At 39.0% G+C, this 20,283-nt stretch overlaps 2 protein-coding genes across 3 annotated transcripts; one reads left to right on the top strand and one right to left on the bottom strand.

Annotated features, from left to right (window-relative positions):
- The first annotated feature begins 6,787 nt into the window (after positions 1–6,787).
- Positions 6,788–8,275, top strand: LOC107791525 (DNA topoisomerase 6 subunit A). The gene has a single exon (XM_016613613.2). The coding sequence runs from the start codon at positions 6,866–6,868 to the stop codon at positions 8,126–8,128; it is 1,263 nt and encodes a 420-aa protein (XP_016469099.1). The 5' UTR covers positions 6,788–6,865; the 3' UTR covers positions 8,129–8,275.
- Positions 8,276–8,557: 282 nt separating this feature from the next.
- On the bottom strand, positions 8,558–19,958 carry LOC107791524 (pentatricopeptide repeat-containing protein At5g02830, chloroplastic). 2 transcript variants are annotated; one of them, XM_016613611.2, is made up of 12 exons: positions 19,279–19,958; positions 18,736–18,823; positions 16,558–16,783; positions 15,704–15,811; positions 14,822–14,986; positions 13,614–14,204; positions 11,959–12,024; positions 11,761–11,841; positions 11,081–11,178; positions 9,870–10,077; positions 9,403–9,463; positions 8,558–9,101 (listed from the first exon to the last, which is right to left on the bottom strand). In XM_016613611.2, the coding sequence occupies exons 1-12, from the start codon at positions 19,805–19,807 to the stop codon at positions 8,752–8,754; spliced, it is 2,571 nt and encodes an 856-aa protein (XP_016469097.1). In that variant the 5' UTR covers positions 19,808–19,958; the 3' UTR covers positions 8,558–8,751. The 2 variants fall into 2 exon arrangements, with proteins under 2 accessions (XP_016469097.1, XP_016469098.1); XM_016613612.2 differs by having other exon boundaries at positions 16,558–16,762; positions 19,279–19,957.
- Positions 19,959–20,283: the final 325 nt, after the last annotated feature.

The raw sequence follows: 20,283 nt of genomic DNA, 5'->3' as shown, positions 1-20,283 counted from the left end.
ATCCTATCCACCAAGCATTAGCTTCTAGCATATAAGGTTTTTCTTTTGTCCTTGCTAAAAACCTTAATCTGAGGGTAATGGCCTCCAATATTTAAGGTCGAGCTTGAGAGGGCTGGGATATTGTTGATACGAAGTGAACAATCATTGACTCCGATTTAAGACCGGACTTTGAATCTAAGTTAGTATGTTTTACTATTGCCTCATTAAAAACCTTGCCGATAAACCCATTTTGGGACAAAATCGGTTCAAGGAAAAAAGAGTGCAACGCGTGCTTTCAGACCTAATAGCCACATCCATCCTCGACCGTTGCCTGCAAATGTTAGTTCGTTTCATTACATGATTAAATAGTAATCGAGTTCGTACCTTAGTAGTAATACCGCTTTAAGTGTGTCACGTTCTAGTTGTTCTGTAGTTGCACACTGTTTCCTGCTTCGAGTTTGTATGAGCCTTTGCTGGTAATTTCGACGACTCGATATGGTCCTTCCCAATTCAGTCCCAGCTTCTCCTCGTCCGGGTTCTTGGTGTGTAATGTTACTTTCCTCAATACCAAGTCCATGATCTTGAAGTGTCGGAGGTTGGCCCTTCGGTTATAGTTTCTTTCTATTCGCTATTTCTGGGCGGCCAATCGGACTAGGGCGGCCTCCCGCCTTTCATCCAATAGTTTCAGGATCATGATCATGGCCTCTCCATTTGACTCTTCTGTCGCATATTGGAATTTGAGGCTCGGTTCTCCCATTTCGACTTTGATATTAAGGCTTTGGCCCCATAAACTAACGAAAACGGAGTGGCCCCGGTACTAGACTTTAAGGTCGTACGATATGCTCATAGGACTTCGAGCAGGATTTTCGTCCATTTTCCTTTGGCATCGGTCAACCTCTTTTTAAGGTTTTGAAGTATGTTCTTGTTTATTGATTTTGCATGCATGTTCCCACTGTGGTGGTAAGGTGTTGATAATATCTTCTTAATCTTGTGATTTTCGAAAAATTTATTTACCTTACTGTCGATGAATTGTTTCCCATTATCGCAAACGACCTCGGCCGGTATTCCAAATTGACATATTATGTGGGCCCAGATGAAGTCAGTGACCTTTTTCTCTCGGAACTTTTCGAATACTTGAGCCTCGACCCATTTATAAAAATAATCGGTCATGAATAGTATGAATTGAGCTTTACCGGGTGCCCACGAAGGGACCGGCGATATCCATTCCCCACTTCATAAACGGCCACGGGGACAGGGCCGAGTGGAGTAGCTCTCCAGTTGATGGATCATCAGTGTGTGTCTCTAGCATTCGTCATATTTTCGTACGAAGTCCATCGCATCTTTCTCCATTTCGGTCCAGTAATAGCCGACCCTTTGGGATCTGAAGGTAATTTTCCCGTCTTCAGGTAGTTTATGTACTTGTTCCTCCAATACCAGGTTAAACTCGTTGAGTTTACTTCGGCTTGGCCTTCTTCTATCACCGACTTCATGAGTTGTACGACTGTTCCAGAAATGAATTCATCGTCGTCAACTGATGATCCAAGTTAGCCAGAGCATCGACCTCGCTGTTCTGATATCAGGGCACGTGTTATAAGGTCCATTCATTGAATTGATGCAGCATTACTTGTAATTTGTCTAAATACCTTTGCATTCGTTCCTCTTTCACTTCAAATGTCCTATTGACATGATTTACCACGATGAGGGAATCGCACCTAGCTTCAATCACCTCGGCCCCAAAGATTTTAGCCAATTCGATACCTGCAATCATGGCTTCATGCTCGGCCTCATTGTTAGTCAATTTCACAGTTCTAATAGACTGCCTAACTATATTCCCCGTAGGTGGTTTCAGCAAGATGTCAAACCCGGACCCCTTTGCGTTCGAGTCACCGTCTGTAAAAAGGGTCCAAATTCCCGAGGTAGTCCCCGAGGTTAGCAATAATTCCTTTTCGACTTCGGGTACTAAGGCCGGTGTAAAGTCGGCCACAAAGTCTGCCAAAATTTGAGAATTTATGTCGATTCAGGGTCGATACTCGATATCGTATCCGCTGATTTCGACGGCCTATTTGGCTAATCGGCCCGAGAGCTCTGGTTTATGCATGATGTTCCTCAGTGGGTAAGTGGTTACGACACATATGGGGTGGCATTGAAAGTACGGTTTTAACTTTCTAGAGACGCTTAGCAAAGCGAGCGCCGATTTTTCCAGGTAAGGATACCTTGTTTCGGCCTCGCCTAGAGTTCTACTGACATAGTAAATAGGAAATTGCGTACCTTCCTCTTCCCGGACTAAGACTCCATTTACCGCCACCTCGAAAACCGCCAAGTAAAGGTATAACTGTTTATCCACCTTCTGAGTGTGGAGCAGGGGCGGAATCGAAAGGTACCGTTTGAGTTCTTTCAAAGCTTGTTGGTATTCTGGGGTCCAGGAAAAGTTATTCTTCTTCTTCAACGGTGATAAGAACCGATTACTTTTGTCTGAGGACTCGATATGAACCGGCCCAGGGTGGCTATACGCCCGGTCAGCCTCTGAACGGACTTGACGTTGTCCACCACAATGATGTCTTCTATGGCTTTGATTTTGTCGGGATTGATCTCAATCCATCGATTAGATACCATGAACCCGAGAAATTTTTTGGATCCGACCCCGAATGCGCATTTTTTCGGGTTCAGATTCATATTGTATTTCTTCAATATGTCTTATGCTCGTAGGGACTTGACTAACATGTCGTCAATATAAACTTCCATTGATTTTCTATCTATTCTTCGAACGTCCGGTTTACTAGGCGTTGATAGGTGGCACCGACGTTCTTCAATCCGAATGGCATTACGTTATAATAATAGGTACCGAATTTAGTGGTAAAGGAAGTCTTTTCCTGATCTCCTGAGTTCATCTGAATTTAGTTGTACCCGGAATAGGCATCGAGAAAGCTGAGTATGTCATGCCCGACCGTCGCGTCGATCATCCGATCAATGTTAGGCAAAGGAAAAGACTCTTTTGGGCATGCCTTGTTCAGATCTTTGTAATCCACAAACATTCTTAGCTTATTCCTTTTTTAGGTACTACCACTACGTTAGCTAACCAGTTCGGGTATTTAACTTTCCGAATGAACCCTATTTTAAGGAGTTTAGATACCTCATCCTTTATGAATGTATGCTTGACTTCGGACTGTGGTCTCTTTTTTTGCTTAACCGGATGGAGCTTTGGGTCCATACTCAGCTTATGAGTGATCACCTCCGGCGGGATCCCTGTCATGTCAAGATGGGACCAAGCGAAACAATCTATGTTGGCTATAAGAAATTCAATTAGTTTTTTCCTGAGCTCAGGAATTAACCCCGTGCCCAGGTATACCTTCCGATCTGGTAAGTGTTCGATCAATATGACTTGCTCCAACTCTTCGATCGTCGATTTAGTGGCATTGGTATCATAAGGAGCTATGAACGATTTAGGAACTCCATAATCATCCTCCTCGTCTATCCTCGCTCTTTCGGTTCGGTTGGGGCCGATATCAGTGATTGCTATTTAGTGTCTTCCTTCCTGGTCAACTCTGTGTTCCTTGATGTCGAGACCACAATCAGGATTACCTCGTCGACTGCAAACATTTCCTTTGCAGTCGTCTGCTCTCCATAGACCGTCTTGATTCCTCCCGGCGTAGGGAACTTTAGTGCATGGTGTAAGGTTGAGGGTACCCCCTCATGTTATGAACTCATGGCCTTACGAATAGCGCGTTGTACCTCATATCGCCTTCGATCACATAGAATTTTGTCTCTTGGATCGTTCCGGCAGTTCATTGGCAGGGTTATTTCTCCTATAGTAGTTTCGTATGCCATGTTAAATCTGTTCAACACTCGAACTGCTGACACTATTTGGTCTTGTAACCCCAACTGTTATATGACCATCGATCTGATGATGTTGACCGATCTACCTAGATCAATCAACACACGTTTAACTCGAGATTTATTGACAAGTACGGATATTACCAGTGTATCATTATGAGGTTGTACGATGCCCTCGATATCTTCGTCGCTAAATGAAATGGTTCCCTATGAGACATAATCTTGGGTGCGCTTTTCCCTCGTGATGGACATATTAGTGCGCTTTATCATTGGCCCTTGGGGGACATCGACCCCTCCAATGATCATGTTGATGACGTGCCGAGGTTCTTCTTGTTCGGTCTGTTTATTAGAGTCTATGTTCCTGAAATGGTTTTTGGCTCGATCACTCAGAAATTCTTGGAGGTGCCCGCTATTAAACAACCGGGCAACTTCTTCTCTCAATTATCGACAGCCCTCGGTCCGGTGGCCATGAGTTCCATGATACCTACACATCAGGTTAGGATCTCTCTAGGTAGGGTCGGACTGCAATGATCGAGGTCATTTGGTTTTCTTGATGCGCCCAATGGCTGATACAATGCTGGTTGCATCAACGTTGAAGTTATACTCTAATAATCTTAGTGCTGCCATATCTCCGAGCGGCCTGTCGAAACCATTTTTTCTCATCAGACCTCGGCTATTAGGCCCTCGATCGCTTCTCTTTTCGTTCCTTATGGGGTTGCGCCTGGACCCGATTCCCCTTCGATCTGCATTGTATGGTTGATACCGATCTCAGACCGTCCTTGATTCATGGGCGACGACTCTCTTAGATCTCTCGTCGGTTCTGATGGGATAAAAAGACCCAGAAGGGGCTCCGAGTTGGTTGTCCTCGACTCTGATTTTTGACTGGTACTTGTTGTGGACGTCGGCCCAAGTTACCGCCGGATACTCTACCAAATTTTGTTTTAGCTGTTGCGAAGCCAAAGGGCTTCGGGGGTTAAATCCTTGAGTGAATGACTGAATGGTCCAATCATCCGCAATCGGAGGCAAGTCCATCCGTTCCATTTGAAACCTTGACATGAACTACTTGAGCATCTCATTGTCTCTTTGCTTAACCTTGAAAAGGTTCGATTTCCTGGTCTCGACCTTGATGGCCCCGGCATGAGCCTTCACTAAAGCATCTACGATCATAGCGAACGAGTCAATGGAATTTTGGGGTAAGTTGTGATACGGTGATACCATGTCATTGCTCTTTTTGACAGAGTTTCCCCGAAATTCTTTAATAACACCAACTCGATTTCATCGCCTTCGAAGTCGTTGCCTTTGATAGCGAATGTGTAGGAGGTCACATGCTCATTCGGATCCGTGGTTCCATTTTATTTTGGAATATCGGGCATACAAAACCTCTTCGGGATGGGCTTTGGTGTCGCGCTCGGAGGGAAAGGCTTTTGGACAAATTTCTTGGAATCTGGTCCTTTCAATATCTGGGGTGCTCCCGGGATTTGATCGACCTTGGAATTATATGTCTCCGCCTTCTTGTCGTTTGCCTCAATTTGCTTTTCACCTGATTCCACCCCGCTTCGTTAATGCTTTAAGCATTTTCATTACTTCGGGACTAACCCCAGACTCAACTTCACCCCGTCTTTAGGTGATCTGCTCACTTCTTCGGGTGTTTTTCCCGGACGGTTTGGGCTCAACTCTGCTGGGGGCGCGATTTTGATTTTGCAGCTGTGCTATCGCCGGATGTTGAGCCTGCAACATTTCGAAGATTAACCGTAGGCTAACCCCGTCGCCTTCGGACGCTCCTCGAGCCGTTGGTCAGGCTCCTTCGCGAACGCTGCTCCCGGAATCGGTTAACAAGTTGGCTTCGATGGCCACTTGCGAATTAGCATCGACTAGGTCGGCAACTGGGACTCTGTTGGGATCAGCATGGGGCACCTCGTTGCTAGGCACCAGATTGTTGTTTTCGCCATGATGGCCAGACTCAGCCTCAACATTCAAGTGAGTAGACTGAGAATTTGACATTTTCAAACTGACCTGAAATTGAGACCTTAAAGAACAAGTGTAAAATAGAGTATGTTATGGAGATTTGTATCAAACCACCACTATTATCCTTAACCCCATGGTGGGCGCCAAACTGTTTACCCTTAAAACGGATAACAATTGAATTTATACGCTGTTTTAAGGATATGTGGATTGATTCAACACAAATAATTAAGAATGTTAGATAAACGAGTTAAAGACAAAAAGAATAATCAAACCAATTGTGACGTTAAGGCCGGACTTAGATTAAAGTTGGACAGTAGTTCTCCCCTCGACCGGACTCTCAATTCGAAGCCAATTGTGTATAAAGAATATCAGTAAAATAAGAAACTTTCAATAGCTAGAGAGCAGAAAAATGAATTTGCATTGCCTTAGTTTGCGTGTTACAATGTGTGTTATCGAATAAAAAGCTTCCCTTTTATATATTAGGAGAGTTTCTTCCCTAGTACAATTCAAAAAAAGGTAAAAATTCTCCTTTCTCGTCAATTATTGATCCGCTGATGACATAAGGCGAAATCCGCGTCGTGATATCCGGTGAGGTGCGGATATCACGGCCCTCTGTTAGTCGTGTGCAACCGTTGCCATGCTTTCCGAGGTCTCGAGGCTCGTTCTAGGTTCGGGGTATATTATCTTATCAGGCCTGGTGGCGAGCACCCCATTCGGACCTCGGTACAAGAAGTTCCCAGCTTCGATTTCGATCTCATATACTGTTACTTTGTTTGATTCACCGGGAAGTCGGGGTGTGCGCTAACCCCGATTTCACCCGTATACACATATAATAAGCAAATTGTTATAATGTCGAAAAAGATAAACACATATTTTAGATTATACATTGTACACTAATATTGTGGACTAATTAATTATCCAACAAAAATAATGTATACATTATAATCCCAACATTACTATTATTTGCATTACGACCCCTTACTTTAGCAACATTTTGCATAAGTTGTGTATGAGCGAGACAAATACCTATTTCTTTCCCGCTTCTTTCAATTCCAGTTATCCACTAACGCCGCCGTAATCACTGTCACTAATGGCGGACAAGAAGAAACGCCGGCGAGCAGCTCACGACTCCGACTCCGATTCCGATGCCCTCCCTTTCAAATCCAAGCTAAAACCCGATTCCGTCATCCTCCAAACCCTAAAAAACCTCAAGGCCTCCTCCGCCGCCTCCAGTTCAAAAACCCTAACCCTCGCCGATGTTGGCCTCTCCACCACCTGTCGTGAAGTCACCGACCTCCCAATCGACGAAGTACAATACAATATTGGATCAGTAATGCTTAACCTCGCTCGTTCCATCCTCGCCGGCGAAGGTTTCTCTTTCAACGTCCCTTCCCGTTCTTCAGCTAATCAACTCTACGTCCCCGAACTCGACCGCATTATTCTCAAAGACAAATCCTCTGTCCGCGCCTTCAGCAATGTGTCTACTGTCCGTAAAACAACTATTACTACTCGAATCCTTCAGCTTATTCACCAGCTTTGCACAAAAAACATCCATGTTACTAAGCGTGATCTGTTTTATACTGATGTTAAGTTGTTTCAAGATCAAACACAATCTGATGCTGTTTTAGATGACGTGTCTTGTATATTGGGATGTACTAGGTCTAGTCTTAATGTGGTTGCGGCTGAAAAAGGAGTGGTTGTTGGTAGGTTAATTTTTAGTGATGATGGTGATATGATTGATTGTACGAAAATGGGAATGGGAGGGAAAGCTATTCCTCCAAATATTGATAGGGTTGGGGATATGCAGAGTGATGCATTGTTCATACTGTTGGTTGAAAAGGATGCAGCTTATATGAGGTTGGCTGAAGATCGGTTTTATAATCGATTTCCTTGTATAATTGTGACTGCAAAGGGACAACCAGATGTGGCTACTAGATTGTTTTTGAGAAAAATGAAAATGGAGCTGAACTTGCCTGTTTTAGCGTTGGTTGATAGTGATCCTTATGGGTTGAAGATTTTGTCGGTGTATGGGTGTGGATCGAAGAATATGTCATATGATAGTGCAAATTTGACTACACCGGATATCAAGTGGTTGGGGATTAGGCCGAGTGATTTGGATAAGTATAAGATACCGGATCAATGTAGGTTGCCAATGACTGAACAGGATATTAAGACGGGGAAGGATTTGTTGGAGGAGGACTTTGTGAAGAAGAATCCAGCATGGGTTGAGGAGTTAAATTTGATGGTGAAGACTAAGCAAAAGGCTGAGATTCAAGCGTTGAGCTCGTTCGGGTTTCAGTATCTATCTGAAGTGTATTTGCCATTGAAGCTGCAAGAGCAGGATTGGGTATGAGTGTTGCAGCCTGTAATGGCAGCTCTTGCATACTTATATCTTGTATGGTGAATTTGTATCTCGTTGTTTAGTTACTTGAATGTTATTGTATGGTTTACTTTTTGTTGATATCAAACTTTCATCAAATTAGAGTTCAGCTTTTGTTAACCTGGAACTTGATCTCTTCTTTTCTAAGATTGGTGTTTTCCTTTATTATTTTTTTAGTTCAGAGTTATAGTTAGACATAGCTTGGTTTATATATTTTTTGGTGAATGGGATGCTTTTGCTCCTCTAATATATGCAAATATAATGTACCAAGCAGGAGCTAGTGGAAGCATAATTGGAATTTTACCAAACAGCTATATATAATTATATATGTTATGTTACTACGACAAAAAATCCAAATATTAATGAAAGGCACCAAGAGCACAACAATCAGAACACATGTTATTTTACAGGTTGAGAGATGTCATTTTTCTTCTGTTCTGTTTACATTTTGATGGTAAAAGGTGAAGTTTTCAGCACATGTGGTATACTGGTGTTGTCAAGTGTACAATGCTATTCAGTAGCTAAAAGAATAAAGATCAAAGAACTCTACAAAAACAAGAGTTCAGAAACTTTTATACACAATATGTTTCTCATCATCATTGCTCTATAGAAGCATCTAATCTTCTTGTTAGCCAGGACTGCAGTGATTCTTTAGGTATCCTCAATTTTTGCAAAACCGCTGGTCGCCTAGTTGGAGAATGCATATTTGCTCGTAAAATACCTCTTTCTGCATGTTCTTCCATGTTTGAACACTTCTCCAGATTGTTTACCCCATCCTGGTTTTTGTCATTTCCAATTCTTGATGTTGCTGAAATTACATCAAGTCCCAAATCATGTTGCAAAAGTTTGATTACTGCTCCCTTAATTACACTTTCTTGTCTGACAGCACGTATGCCTACTTCTTGAACTCCTAGAAAGATTTGCACGTCGTCTTTAATTGAATCTCCTGCAACCATATCCAACCACAATATTGATACTTTAAAATTTATTGTAATACGATGGATCTTTGTGCTATATGGACTGCTGACATGACCACAAGTATGCCGAAATCACCATTTGGCCAATCTAATCGTAGTAAAAGGCAGATGTTATCTAAGGGTATATAGTACTTATCAAAAAATTCAAAGAGCTTATAGTAGAGTCCTTGCTGTAATTTACTCTGCATGGATCCAACCTTCTCTAAAGTAAATATTTTGAGACACTGAAGTTGAAAAGGCCAGATCTTTTGAGTTCATCTATTTTCTCACCTGCAGTGTACTTCTCTCTAATCATTCTCAAAACTGCTAGAACCACAATCCGAGCTTCAACCTGTATGTATGCAAAAATTTGATGGGATAAATCAAGAGAATATGTTAAACCATGAAAGTCTACAGAAAGATCAGATGGTTGTATAAGACACAAGGGCGGAGCCACAATACGTGTTACGGGTTCGGCCGAACCCAGTAACTTTGGTCCAAACCCTATATTTGCCATAAGAAATCTATTGAACATGTACAAATTCTTAATTTAGCGCCCAGTAACTTAAAAGAACTAGAATTTCGAACCCAGTAACTTCAAATTCTGGCTCCGCCTCTGATAAGACAGACATCCTCCAGACAAGATAATGATATTTCGATAAAATGATAAGATCACAATGGCAGACCAAGAGATGTGTGTTTAATTTGCTTTTTCCAGAATTTTTTTGTGCGAATATCTAGCTGGATTTTATATTTACCTTACTAAGCCCACGAAGATTAATGGATACACTATTTGCATTATCCTTCTGCAAGTGTTCTGCAACTTTCTCTAGAATCATACTTTCAGGCTCTAAACCAGATCTATTGCGAGAGCTGAAGTAGCCTTTCCTCTGATTGCCATTTTGGATTACTCCTTCACACCACTGCTCAATTAGTTGCTTGAGATAGTAATCATTGGGTTTATACCTGCAATGTTTCATTTGTTGTAAATGAAGAGCATATTGAGAATATATTAAATTGATTATGTTCCTAGACCAATGCTAACCCAATGGTACAAAATGTTATCCAAAAAAGAAAAAAGAATAGAAAAAAAAAGGAGATATAAAAGTGCCTCCTAACTAAAACTTGTACACGCTCTACATATGCTGTAGAAAATAAATAAACAAGTCAGAAAAGCTATTAATGATATTAATTGGGACCATCATCCTTGTACCTTAAAACTAAAAAAAGAACAAACCAAGATGTCCCACAGGAAACGGTGTCTCAACCTCCTCCACTACACCTCCACCTCCCAAGCATGACTTTCACATACCTCCCACTGATTCATGTCCCGTTTATCTCAAGATCCCCTCGAACTTGATATTGCATTTTCACATATCAACACTCTCGAGCTCATCGATACAAAATCCAAAATGGAAATTGAACTAAATTCCAAGGTCAACAGCACCACATGCACCCAGCTCCTTGACAATGCTATTTCAAGTCAATTTGAGGAGAAAAGTATAACCACAGATGACCTCACCGTCAAGGATAACTTTTGGGAACGATGTTGCACTTAGTTTTTAGGGAATCAAAGGATTTCCTACTATTAAGGATTCCATGTGGTTCAATAAACCAAATTGGATTTCCATCGCAAGGTCACAGGAGTGAGTCTGCACTAGCAAATGGCTTTTGAAGCTGATCATTACTGCTTCAAGATAGCCAGCTTTTCTTTCTTCTCTTTTTTTCCTTGATTCTTACACTTTCCGCTATCTTAGTGTCTGTTCTATTTATTTTGTTCGGAGCAGGCTATGTTGCCCATTTATCCCATCACAAAGGGAAAGAAGAGCGCAGTGAAATTTTAAAACAAAACCATAAGCAAGGATCAACAGCAAACACCCATCTATCGAGTGGAATATCTAAAGTTTCTAATGGAACACCAAAGTATAAGAAAAGGCACATTAAGCCTAAAAGATTTCGAGTTACATACCCTGCTTTCCGCATGTCCTGATATATAGCCAAGCATTGTTGTACTTCCTGCAGAGATCCATATCTACTACGAGCTCTAAGTAGAGTATTATATGTGACCTACAAAGCATTATAGAGGTTATAAAGCTGTATATGAATTTGTCGATGTCACATGACAGCCCCCGGGTACCAAATTGCCCTTATTCATTTAAAATGTTATTTCAAGTGTTCTAAAAAGCGCAAAAAGTAACAAAGTGTTGAGGCTTAATGCGAAAAGGGAGAAGTGTAAAGCACCCTTCTTTGAAGTGAAGTGCACAAGTTACAAGAAATTAAAAACTATCAACCATCTATGAATTTAGTACAACAAATAATAAATTGCAACAACTAACTCACTTCAACATCTAATATACAATAATGCTGATATTAATTCAACTCTACAACAGTGAGATTCAAAAAAGCACAGGACACTCGTTGAAATCACTTTTTGAGTCATTGTTTGAAACACTAAAAGGCATGACTCCGCCCATTAAGCAACAACAGTTTGCTTCATATTGCTTCATCGCTTTAAGGCAACAAAATGATGGCTTTTAATAACACTGGTTATTTCAAAACAAAAGGTGTGAATATAAATAAAATTCAAGTAATTTCAGGTGGAAATAAAATCAATGCCGTTTTAAGTGCAATCTAGACAAATTAACTCACCATATTTGGTTTTATCTGATATCTTTTCATTGCTGCAAATAATGAAAATGCACTCTTGAAATCTTTAGTTTCCACGCAAACCTGTTAAGTGAAGAGGAATATACAATATGTGAATCTATCATATCAACCATACTTATATAAACATCATATAAACTGTTCATGAAGTAACGTGCTATTAAGAGAGAAGAAAGCTCAGACCTTGATAATTGTTGTATATGTCACCACATCAGGTTGAATACCAGCCTCTCGCATGGATCTCAAAATCTGCATTTGCATGAAACAGGTGTAATTCATGTTGCTGTAAAAAAAATCTTATATATAAAAAATTGCATTTTTATTCCATACCTAGTTTTTATAGAGCTGTGTTTTTTGTAGAATTCTTTATGTTGTGCACACAACTCTAACTTTAACATTTACATTAAAAAGTTGGAACCTCATACTAAAGGTGTTACACTTTTGGACGAAACAAGTCATGTACTTTGCACATGATCCATTTTTTAGTCCTTTTTCAAAGCCGAATTTCACTTGCACATCTATTCATTTGTGAATGAAGTCATCAATTGTAATCAAACCTCTAATTTGCCTACAATCCTCTTAATATAGTATTACAAGTTAGTATTTATTTTATAAATATTTACAATAACATTTATATAGTTTTTTGTGCCTTTCTAATGTGAATATCTATAACCTATCTCAATTGGAAATTTCTTAAGTTTTAATTGAATGTTGAATACTCAAGAAAGCAAAACAAAATCTCTTACTCATGCTAACAATAAGTAAGCAAAAAATAAAAATTAAAAACAACTCTTGCATATGTAACTTCTTTTTCGTTGCAGATAACATTTCGCAACCAACCAAACTATATGCAAAGGAATTTCAATTGCAATGCCTGTTTTTGTCCTCTATGATAACTAATTTCAGTTTCAATGTGTAAATTCATATCTTTTGAACTATGTCAATCTCCCAAGTAATATCTGAGCCTAGCTAGGTTAGGATTAGAGAAATGAGTAAACAAAAGAAGTCAAATACTAACAGAGGCAAAGTAGCAGTTAAGAAAGTTAACTAAACTCCACATTCCACCTTTCTTTCTTTAAAGCAAGCACACAATAAGGCAGCTATGGAATTTAGTAAGATATGCAGACCAAATAGTTATTTATACTACAAAATATCTTTCCACGTCTACTAGTACTTGCAAGGTTCAATTATTTGAAGAGTTATAGCAAATTCCCAAGACAATCAGTACTCCATTAACCCATGCCGTAGCGGAACTGGTTAGATGTTGGCAAAACAATCAAAAGAAAAGGTGATCTTTTTGTCTTCTCTTTCTTCCTTTTCCATTTGGAGTTGAACAATTTGCATAGGGCATGGACTTCAGAACCATTGCCCGCCGAACCAAAACAACAGCAGAATTTGGATGAATTAGATGTAGGACAGATAGCAACTGCTGGTGCAGAGGAAAAAGACATGTCATTGAGTGCTTAAGACCTAATTAAGTTAATTTCATGGCTCTTAGCAGCTTAAAAGTTTTACATAAAAGTGGAGGTACAAAACTGCAAAGGGACTTCCTAACAGGATGCCGTGTCTCTTGTTTGTTTCAAATGCTGATCATGATACTTATCACATTAAACCGCAAATGTAAAGAAAGAAAGAGAACATGTTCAACCCCCAACAAAAAGCAGTGACTAAGATAACGGAAATAGCACTACTGCATGCTAACTGAGGGAAGTGACCTCCAACAGTTGCACAAGGTGATGGCTTAGACTGGCGCAGGGCATCTTTTAAACAAAAAGACCAGCTAAATATGGTCTAAGTGCCATGTTCCTGTTACAGTTAAATGAAATAGATTACATTACCTGCAGAGCACCCTCTACATTTCCTGATCCTCCACAGATGTCAATCAAAATAGACCAGCTGATATGGTTAGGAGAAAGACCTACTTTCTTCATCTCTTCCATCAAAGCTTTTGCTCGGTAGTAATCACTCCCGCATGCCTTCATCAAAGTATTATAGATCGAAGTAGTAGGTCTAAATGAAATCCTTGTAGAGAAATGTCCATGAGGTGAAGCAGAAGTGCAGTCGGGTATACTACCAGAAACCATAAGTGTGGGGGAGAGATCAATGGTATTGTCTGTCTTGCTGCCTAAATCTCCACAATTATCCTTCTGCAGAGCATGTTCCTTCCAGGACCTGAATAGTCGAAAGGCCCTATCATATTGGCAGGCCTCAACACATGCATGAAGAAGAATGTTGTAACATTGTGAATTAGGTTCACAACCAGCCTGAAGCATCTCTTTAAATAACTGAATGGCTTGGTCTACCAGGCCTGCATTGGCACAGGCACTGATCAATGAGGACCAAGTAACAATATTGGGAGTGACACCAGCTGATAGCATATCTCTTTTTATTTTAAGTGCCATCTGCCACATTTTTGCGTCTGCAAATACCTATAATATCAAAACAGAGGATGTGAATATATTCTTTTTCCTGATAAGTCAAAAAGTATCATTTATAAACACCACGGCGTGTCAAAAAAGTGTGTATGAGATGTGTGTGTGGCTCTGATCGAGTCATACATTGTCTTCCACCAAGTTTGACCAACTATCCATACAACATGATATTTTCTCGTTACACCAAAAATCCAATTGAACTAAAAAAGATCTTAATGCTTTCTACATCATTCTCACTATGTGTAGAAATATAGAGGATGTGAACATGTAATCAACAACGTATCACACAGCAGCTTTACCTGGATGTGGAAAAACGATTCAGGGATAGTGAAACCAGTAAATGTGTTATCTAATCTATGGATCCATGTTCAAAAGAATTCCTCTCTTTTTTCCTTATTATTTAATATAGCCCCTTGCCTCTAGGAGAACATAGTAAAGTGAGATATTCAGTCAGAGAAGCACATCAACTATCTCAGTTTTATACTGCAGCACGAATAAGGTGAGACTTCACAGCTTTTTGTTCGTAGTTATGGGCGATATCAAGCAATGGATTCCATCCACAAGGTTTTAAATATTCAACACAATTCTTCTTAAATTAGGAGGCCCAGTTATACCTTAATTAAAGTGCTGTACGTGAAGACATCCAATTTCAATGTTCCTGCGAGTTCTAAATGCTTTAGCTCCCCATATATTTCTTTGGCCAGATCAACTCTTGTAGCAAGACAACATGACTTCAGAAGGATATTGTAAGATGTCAAATCAGCTGGAACACCTAGTTTCTGAATGACAAGAAATGAAGTGAATAAAAATTCTCCTCCTTGGTATTTTCAGCTAACAAGAACACAACAATAGATAAATCTTGATAAACAAACAAGATCCCATGCCCAAATACAAATCACAAAATAGGAAAAAATAAATTGAACATTACATTTTAGAATTCTTTAATACTAGCCAAACTTCCCTCATCAGATGCATTTAAGAAACAAATTGAAGATTAAAAAAAAAAATCACCCTGTGCCAGCAGAAAACTAAATTTATATCATACACAGGATTTGTTTGGGATGAAAAGGGAAAGGATTTGGAGGAATAAAAAATGTATTCCCCTTATTAGGTCAGGAAATAAAAGAGTGCTATACAGCAGTCCATCTCAGCTTCTCAAACCCTCTGGAACTTAATGGAAAGGAGAAGTAAAACAGACTTCCTCACTGGCTGCGCGAACAACTAGAGGTAAACAGTGAAAACTTCACCTAAATTTTTTTTAAAATAAAAATTGAAATGATAAGGTTTTATCATACAGCAATAAGACTGTGCTGGAGATCTATGCAGTGAAAATTTCAGCTAATGGAACTAAAATACTTGTAAAGAGCATCTATCCCTTCATTACTGGACACTGCACCTCCTTTTACATGTGAGTTTTTCTGCATGCGAGTTAGACTTGTTGATGTTGTGTATGTGTGCTTTGTGGTGCAGAACAAAGAGAGTAAGAAAAGGCTTACTTGCATTTGCTTGTATATATCCAAGGTGTAACTCAAGTCACAGGCATTTACATTCATGAGGCTGTTGAAGACATAAATGTTTGGTGTAAACTTGCTAGCAATTAACCCCTGCACTGAAATTTAATGTTATATACGCATGAATCAACCAAGAATAAAGCCGAACTACAACCAAAAATAAAAGTAAAAGATCATTCTACTTGTTCCTTTATAAGTTTGTTACATCTGAGCTCCACCTATGCTGTAAAAAAATGTCTCAGAGGAGAGATGCTTGTTTCTTTGATTATGTGTTTGATAATCAGCATATGGGCAAGCCAAATTATTTTATGGGCTGCGCAGGTGGAAATAAATTGATCCCAGGTAGCAGTGAGACTCGAACTTGAAAGTTGAGAACTCTATCAAGTTCGACTTCGTTCCGAATTACAAGCTCTAACTTTAATAAAAGCTTAACTTACTAGAGAAGGGTGAATTAGTTAGTTAGTTACTCAACAATTTTATTTTATTTTTAAAAAAAAGCAAAAACAAATAAGGAATTAGAATGAAGTCAAGGATATTCTAATTTCTTTTACTATGTGTGATGCGCAATTCCCATGCCTCCATACAACTATATTGTTTTCCAAATCCCTTTATTACTCATAACAATAAACTGATTCTGCAAATAAGTATTTATCAACAAAATCTTAATGAATCGACAAGGTTTTCTTTCTCATATAATCGGATCACCTGTAACCCCTTTATTGTGATAAATAAGAGCAATTTATTGATTGCAAGCATCAAGTCTTGGATTACCGTAACAGGAAATCTGATTTATTAATTAGATGCACAAGTCTATCTAAGATTCAAATGGTATACGATACCTCATATATGGACCTGGACTTCATGTAGTCACCACAAAGACCACAAACATCTATTATTGTGCGGTAGATATACAAATTCGGGGTGTCCTGGTTCTGCTTGGATGCTTCAAAGACAGTTAGAGCAGACGCCAAATCTCCTTTCTTCCCAAATTCAAGAATTACAGTACAGAACATAATGTCCACATGTGGAAAAATATGTGCATACCTGCAGAGAGTCATGATTGAACTTACACAGTAAAGACATGTCAGGTAATCATGGTTTCCTCTATGATAGTACTATGTTTAAAGCATTTCTCAATCCATTATAAAACCAAGAGAAGTGAATTTCCAAGCACAAAAGAAAAGAAAACCATTAATTGGATAATGAATGCAGGAAACTGACAAGTACCTGGAGCAAACAAAGTTCAAGACCAGGCGGATAAAGTGAACCAACCAACTAAACATAAGATATCTGGAGCTTCTATTTAAGTGAACTAACAGCCCTGGTAATAAATATCATTCATTTTGTGCAGGTATGTCATATATCTGCTTTTCAGTGCCTCAATTCAATCACAAGCAATGAAGCGTAGATGAAAAATACTTCTAACCCATTCCTTGATCATAAAAGAAAAAAGAGTTTCTAACCCATTCCAAGAAATAATAAGAAGGCAGGCCTAACGTATGACTAACTATCACTGTGTCATTGACAAGTTACGTATGTTCAACTGAAGAGGCTTTAGCCACCCACAGGAAAGAGTGTACAGAACAGAAAAAGTCACTAGTCTAACTACCTTTCCTGGAACATGTCTCAAAGATGGTATATGAGATGAATTTTTTTTTCGATAGGTAGTATATGAGATGAATATCACTTATGCCTCATCCAAATAGCTAGGGCTGCTATATGAATCCTTTGCATCCATACTATTATATTCAGGTCCATTTCATTCTTTTGATAAGTCCATTCAGGTCAATTTCTTTACAACACTAAAAAGTTGTCATATAAGGCAAATTAGTAGTTCTCCGAAACTAGAAATGCTATCAAACGCAAATTTATCCCAACACTGTCATACAAGTCTCTGATAAAGAAAAAGGACTCTTGAAAATAGCAAGTAAACTTTAATTCCAACTAGTTGCCGTCGCCAAAAGAGATGAGCTTGAGAACCAACAAGCACCATTAAAATAATGCCAAGAAAAGGAGAGAATGGTGGATAAAGGTCCTAAATCTTGTCCTATTATGTTCCTTATTTTCATTTCGGGAAAAAGAAGTATCAAACCCAGAGTCTCGAGCATATCTACTACAGATATCCAAGTACCTATGTGTATTTTGGTCTTAAAACCATAATCTTTACATATATTCAACTTTAAAGTTTTAGAACTAGCCGTGTCCCGGTCCACTTGTGTGCACCTTGACTTACCTCCTACCAGTACAGCTACCAGATAACTCTGCCCACCTAGACTAACATATGGGAAGAAATCATGCTGTGTTTTTTCTTTCGGCTGGGATTTGAACACATCCTCCCAGGACTTTCCCACTTCATTGACTACTAGGCCATACCTTTAGGTGCACATTGATCTCTATGTTCTGATGTCCATTAATCTTTATGCATGCCACATGTTAGTCAAACATATTCTAGATGATTGATCACTCAATATGACCACAAATGTATATATTCTCCTCAGAAGAAAATAGTGGGAAAACTAACAACTCTGCTATCAAGAATAATTCGGTAAATGTCAAAAACGATATTTCAGATAAATAAAATAAAGAAAAATGTCTTAATGGAGTCACCATTACAAGACATATTCGAAGAACTGCACTATTTGAGAGAACAAAGAGAATTTGAACCAAAACCCAACTCTAAGAGGTCTATGCGAAGATTGGGAAACCGAAGCTAACTAAGCATATCACTGATAGAGAGTCTAAACACAATAAATATAGTGATTCCACCTAGATAGTAGGAAGATGCATATGTTACATGCTTAGGCACATGGAGTTTGTCAAAATAAAAACATTAGAGGTGCTGCACAATAGAAAAGGACAATGAAAAGTGCTTAATGATAGTTACTTGTTTCATACTCACAAAAACAACTGTTTTGTTATTCATGATAAACAACCATTTTATTTTTATGCAGTCATCTCAAATGGAGCATTATGTATCAAGAACATTTCAAATTCATGCCAAATTGGAAGAGTAATACCTTACAGCTGTATTTGGCTTTCTTTGGCTGATACAAAGTCTTATAATCTCAGACGGCTTCACTAATTCCTTAATTGGCATACCACACCCTGAAGCAATAGCATATCTTAAAATATATCAAAATGCGAATGTATTTATAATAATCTTCACAAGCCTATTTGGAGAAAGATTTTTGGCCATATGCAATTCAAAAAATCTATAAACTTCAAGCATTTTGGTTTTGCACCTTTTTAGATATATTAGATATACCAAACAAATGTTGGAATTTGAGATACATACTCAAACACTAGTCATTTAAGCCTTTAATTTAGATTAACAAATAGAGTTAAAATTATATAAAGCGTCGGTGTAAGGAATTTTTACAACATCATGTCACATTTACTGTATAATTTTCAAGAATACAAATCCCATACTTTAAGGAAGCTTTACCAGTAGATATAACTTAAACTCTAGCAAATAGCACTTGAAAACATATCTGAAATCATATATGTATACCTTAACAGTAATTGGAGAATAATGTAAGAGCATAACACATAAATTATACCTTTAAGTGTTTCCATCAAGCTCACAGCTTCCTCAATTTCACCACATTCCATAGTCCGCCTACACTCTCGAGAAAGAGAATCAATAGCAGCTCCATCGAGCAGCTTCAACGGCTCAATCCCTAGCTTCTGCGCCCCCGTCAAAAGCTCAACAACGCTCCTTAGCTTCCCTTCCTCAAGTAAACGAACAATTCCATCAGAAACAATCTTCGCATTCAACAAAGCCGCGAATTCCGCCGCATTCACTCCCGAAACCACAACGCTCTCCGCGATCATCAATGAATCATTGAACCTCCCATCCTGTGCTAGCTTCGACGCCAATTCTGCATAGTATTTGAGACCGTGAACATTCTGTGAAGCGGAATCCCATCGCAGTGTAGATAGAAGTGGAGACTGAGTAGGCTTTTGTTTGGGCTTGAATTTAGGCTTGGGCTTAGCGGTGGCGCTGCGGTGGTGATGTGGCGGAGTAGGGGAGGAATTGGGCGGGAGAGTAATGGAAGAAGATGGAAGAATCACCAGCGCTTCTCTCATTCCTAGCCAACCGTTTTTCTGTTGGATGTGAAATGCATTTTTAAAAAGATTTTTGGTGTTGTGCTGTAATTTTTGGAGACTGGGATTGAATTTGAAAGGCGGAGGCGTTTGCACTTGCTGTGTACTTTAGCCGTTGTTTGGTAAGTAAAGGATAAAAATGAAAGGGGAATATGGGAGAAAATGGAGGAAATCCACTCTTTTTCACAAGTTGAAAGAAAGAGAAAAATACAAATAGAATAAGAAAATTGTGGATCAAAAGTTAAAATTATTTTTACGTCTCTACTTTTTCCTTCTTCTTTTTTATTTGCGTTAAAGAGAGAAAAAAATGGTTAAATTGTATGTTTTGTTTTATTTTTCTACTATGCGAGTGAAGAAATGGATCCTATATTACAGCTTGTTTGGATGGTTGTTACGTATCGTTTCATAATGTATCGTATTGTATTGTATTGTATCGTTTGATGAATATAATTTTTGGA

Source organism: Nicotiana tabacum, chromosome 2, assembly GCF_000715075.1.
Source record: "Nicotiana tabacum cultivar K326 chromosome 2, ASM71507v2, whole genome shotgun sequence".
Lineage (NCBI taxonomy): Eukaryota > Viridiplantae > Streptophyta > Magnoliopsida > Solanales > Solanaceae > Nicotiana > Nicotiana tabacum.
This window is presented reverse-complemented; position numbering and strand designations above follow the sequence as displayed.

Coding starts and splice junctions, on each gene's coding strand:
- LOC107791524 (XM_016613611.2), bottom strand. CDS start 19,807: ATGAGAGAAGCGCTGGTGATTCTTCCATCTTCTTCCATTACTCTCCCG. Junction 14,205..14,821: donor CGTACAGCACTTTAATTAAG/GTATAACTGGGC, acceptor TTGATATTATAG/GTATTTGCAGACGCAAAAAT. Junction 11,179..11,760: donor ATCAGATAAAACCAAATATG/GTGAGTTAATTT, acceptor AATGCTTTGTAG/GTCACATATAATACTCTACT.
- LOC107791525 (XM_016613613.2), top strand. CDS start 6,866: ATGGCGGACAAGAAGAAACGCCGGCGAGCAGCTCACGACTCCGACTCC.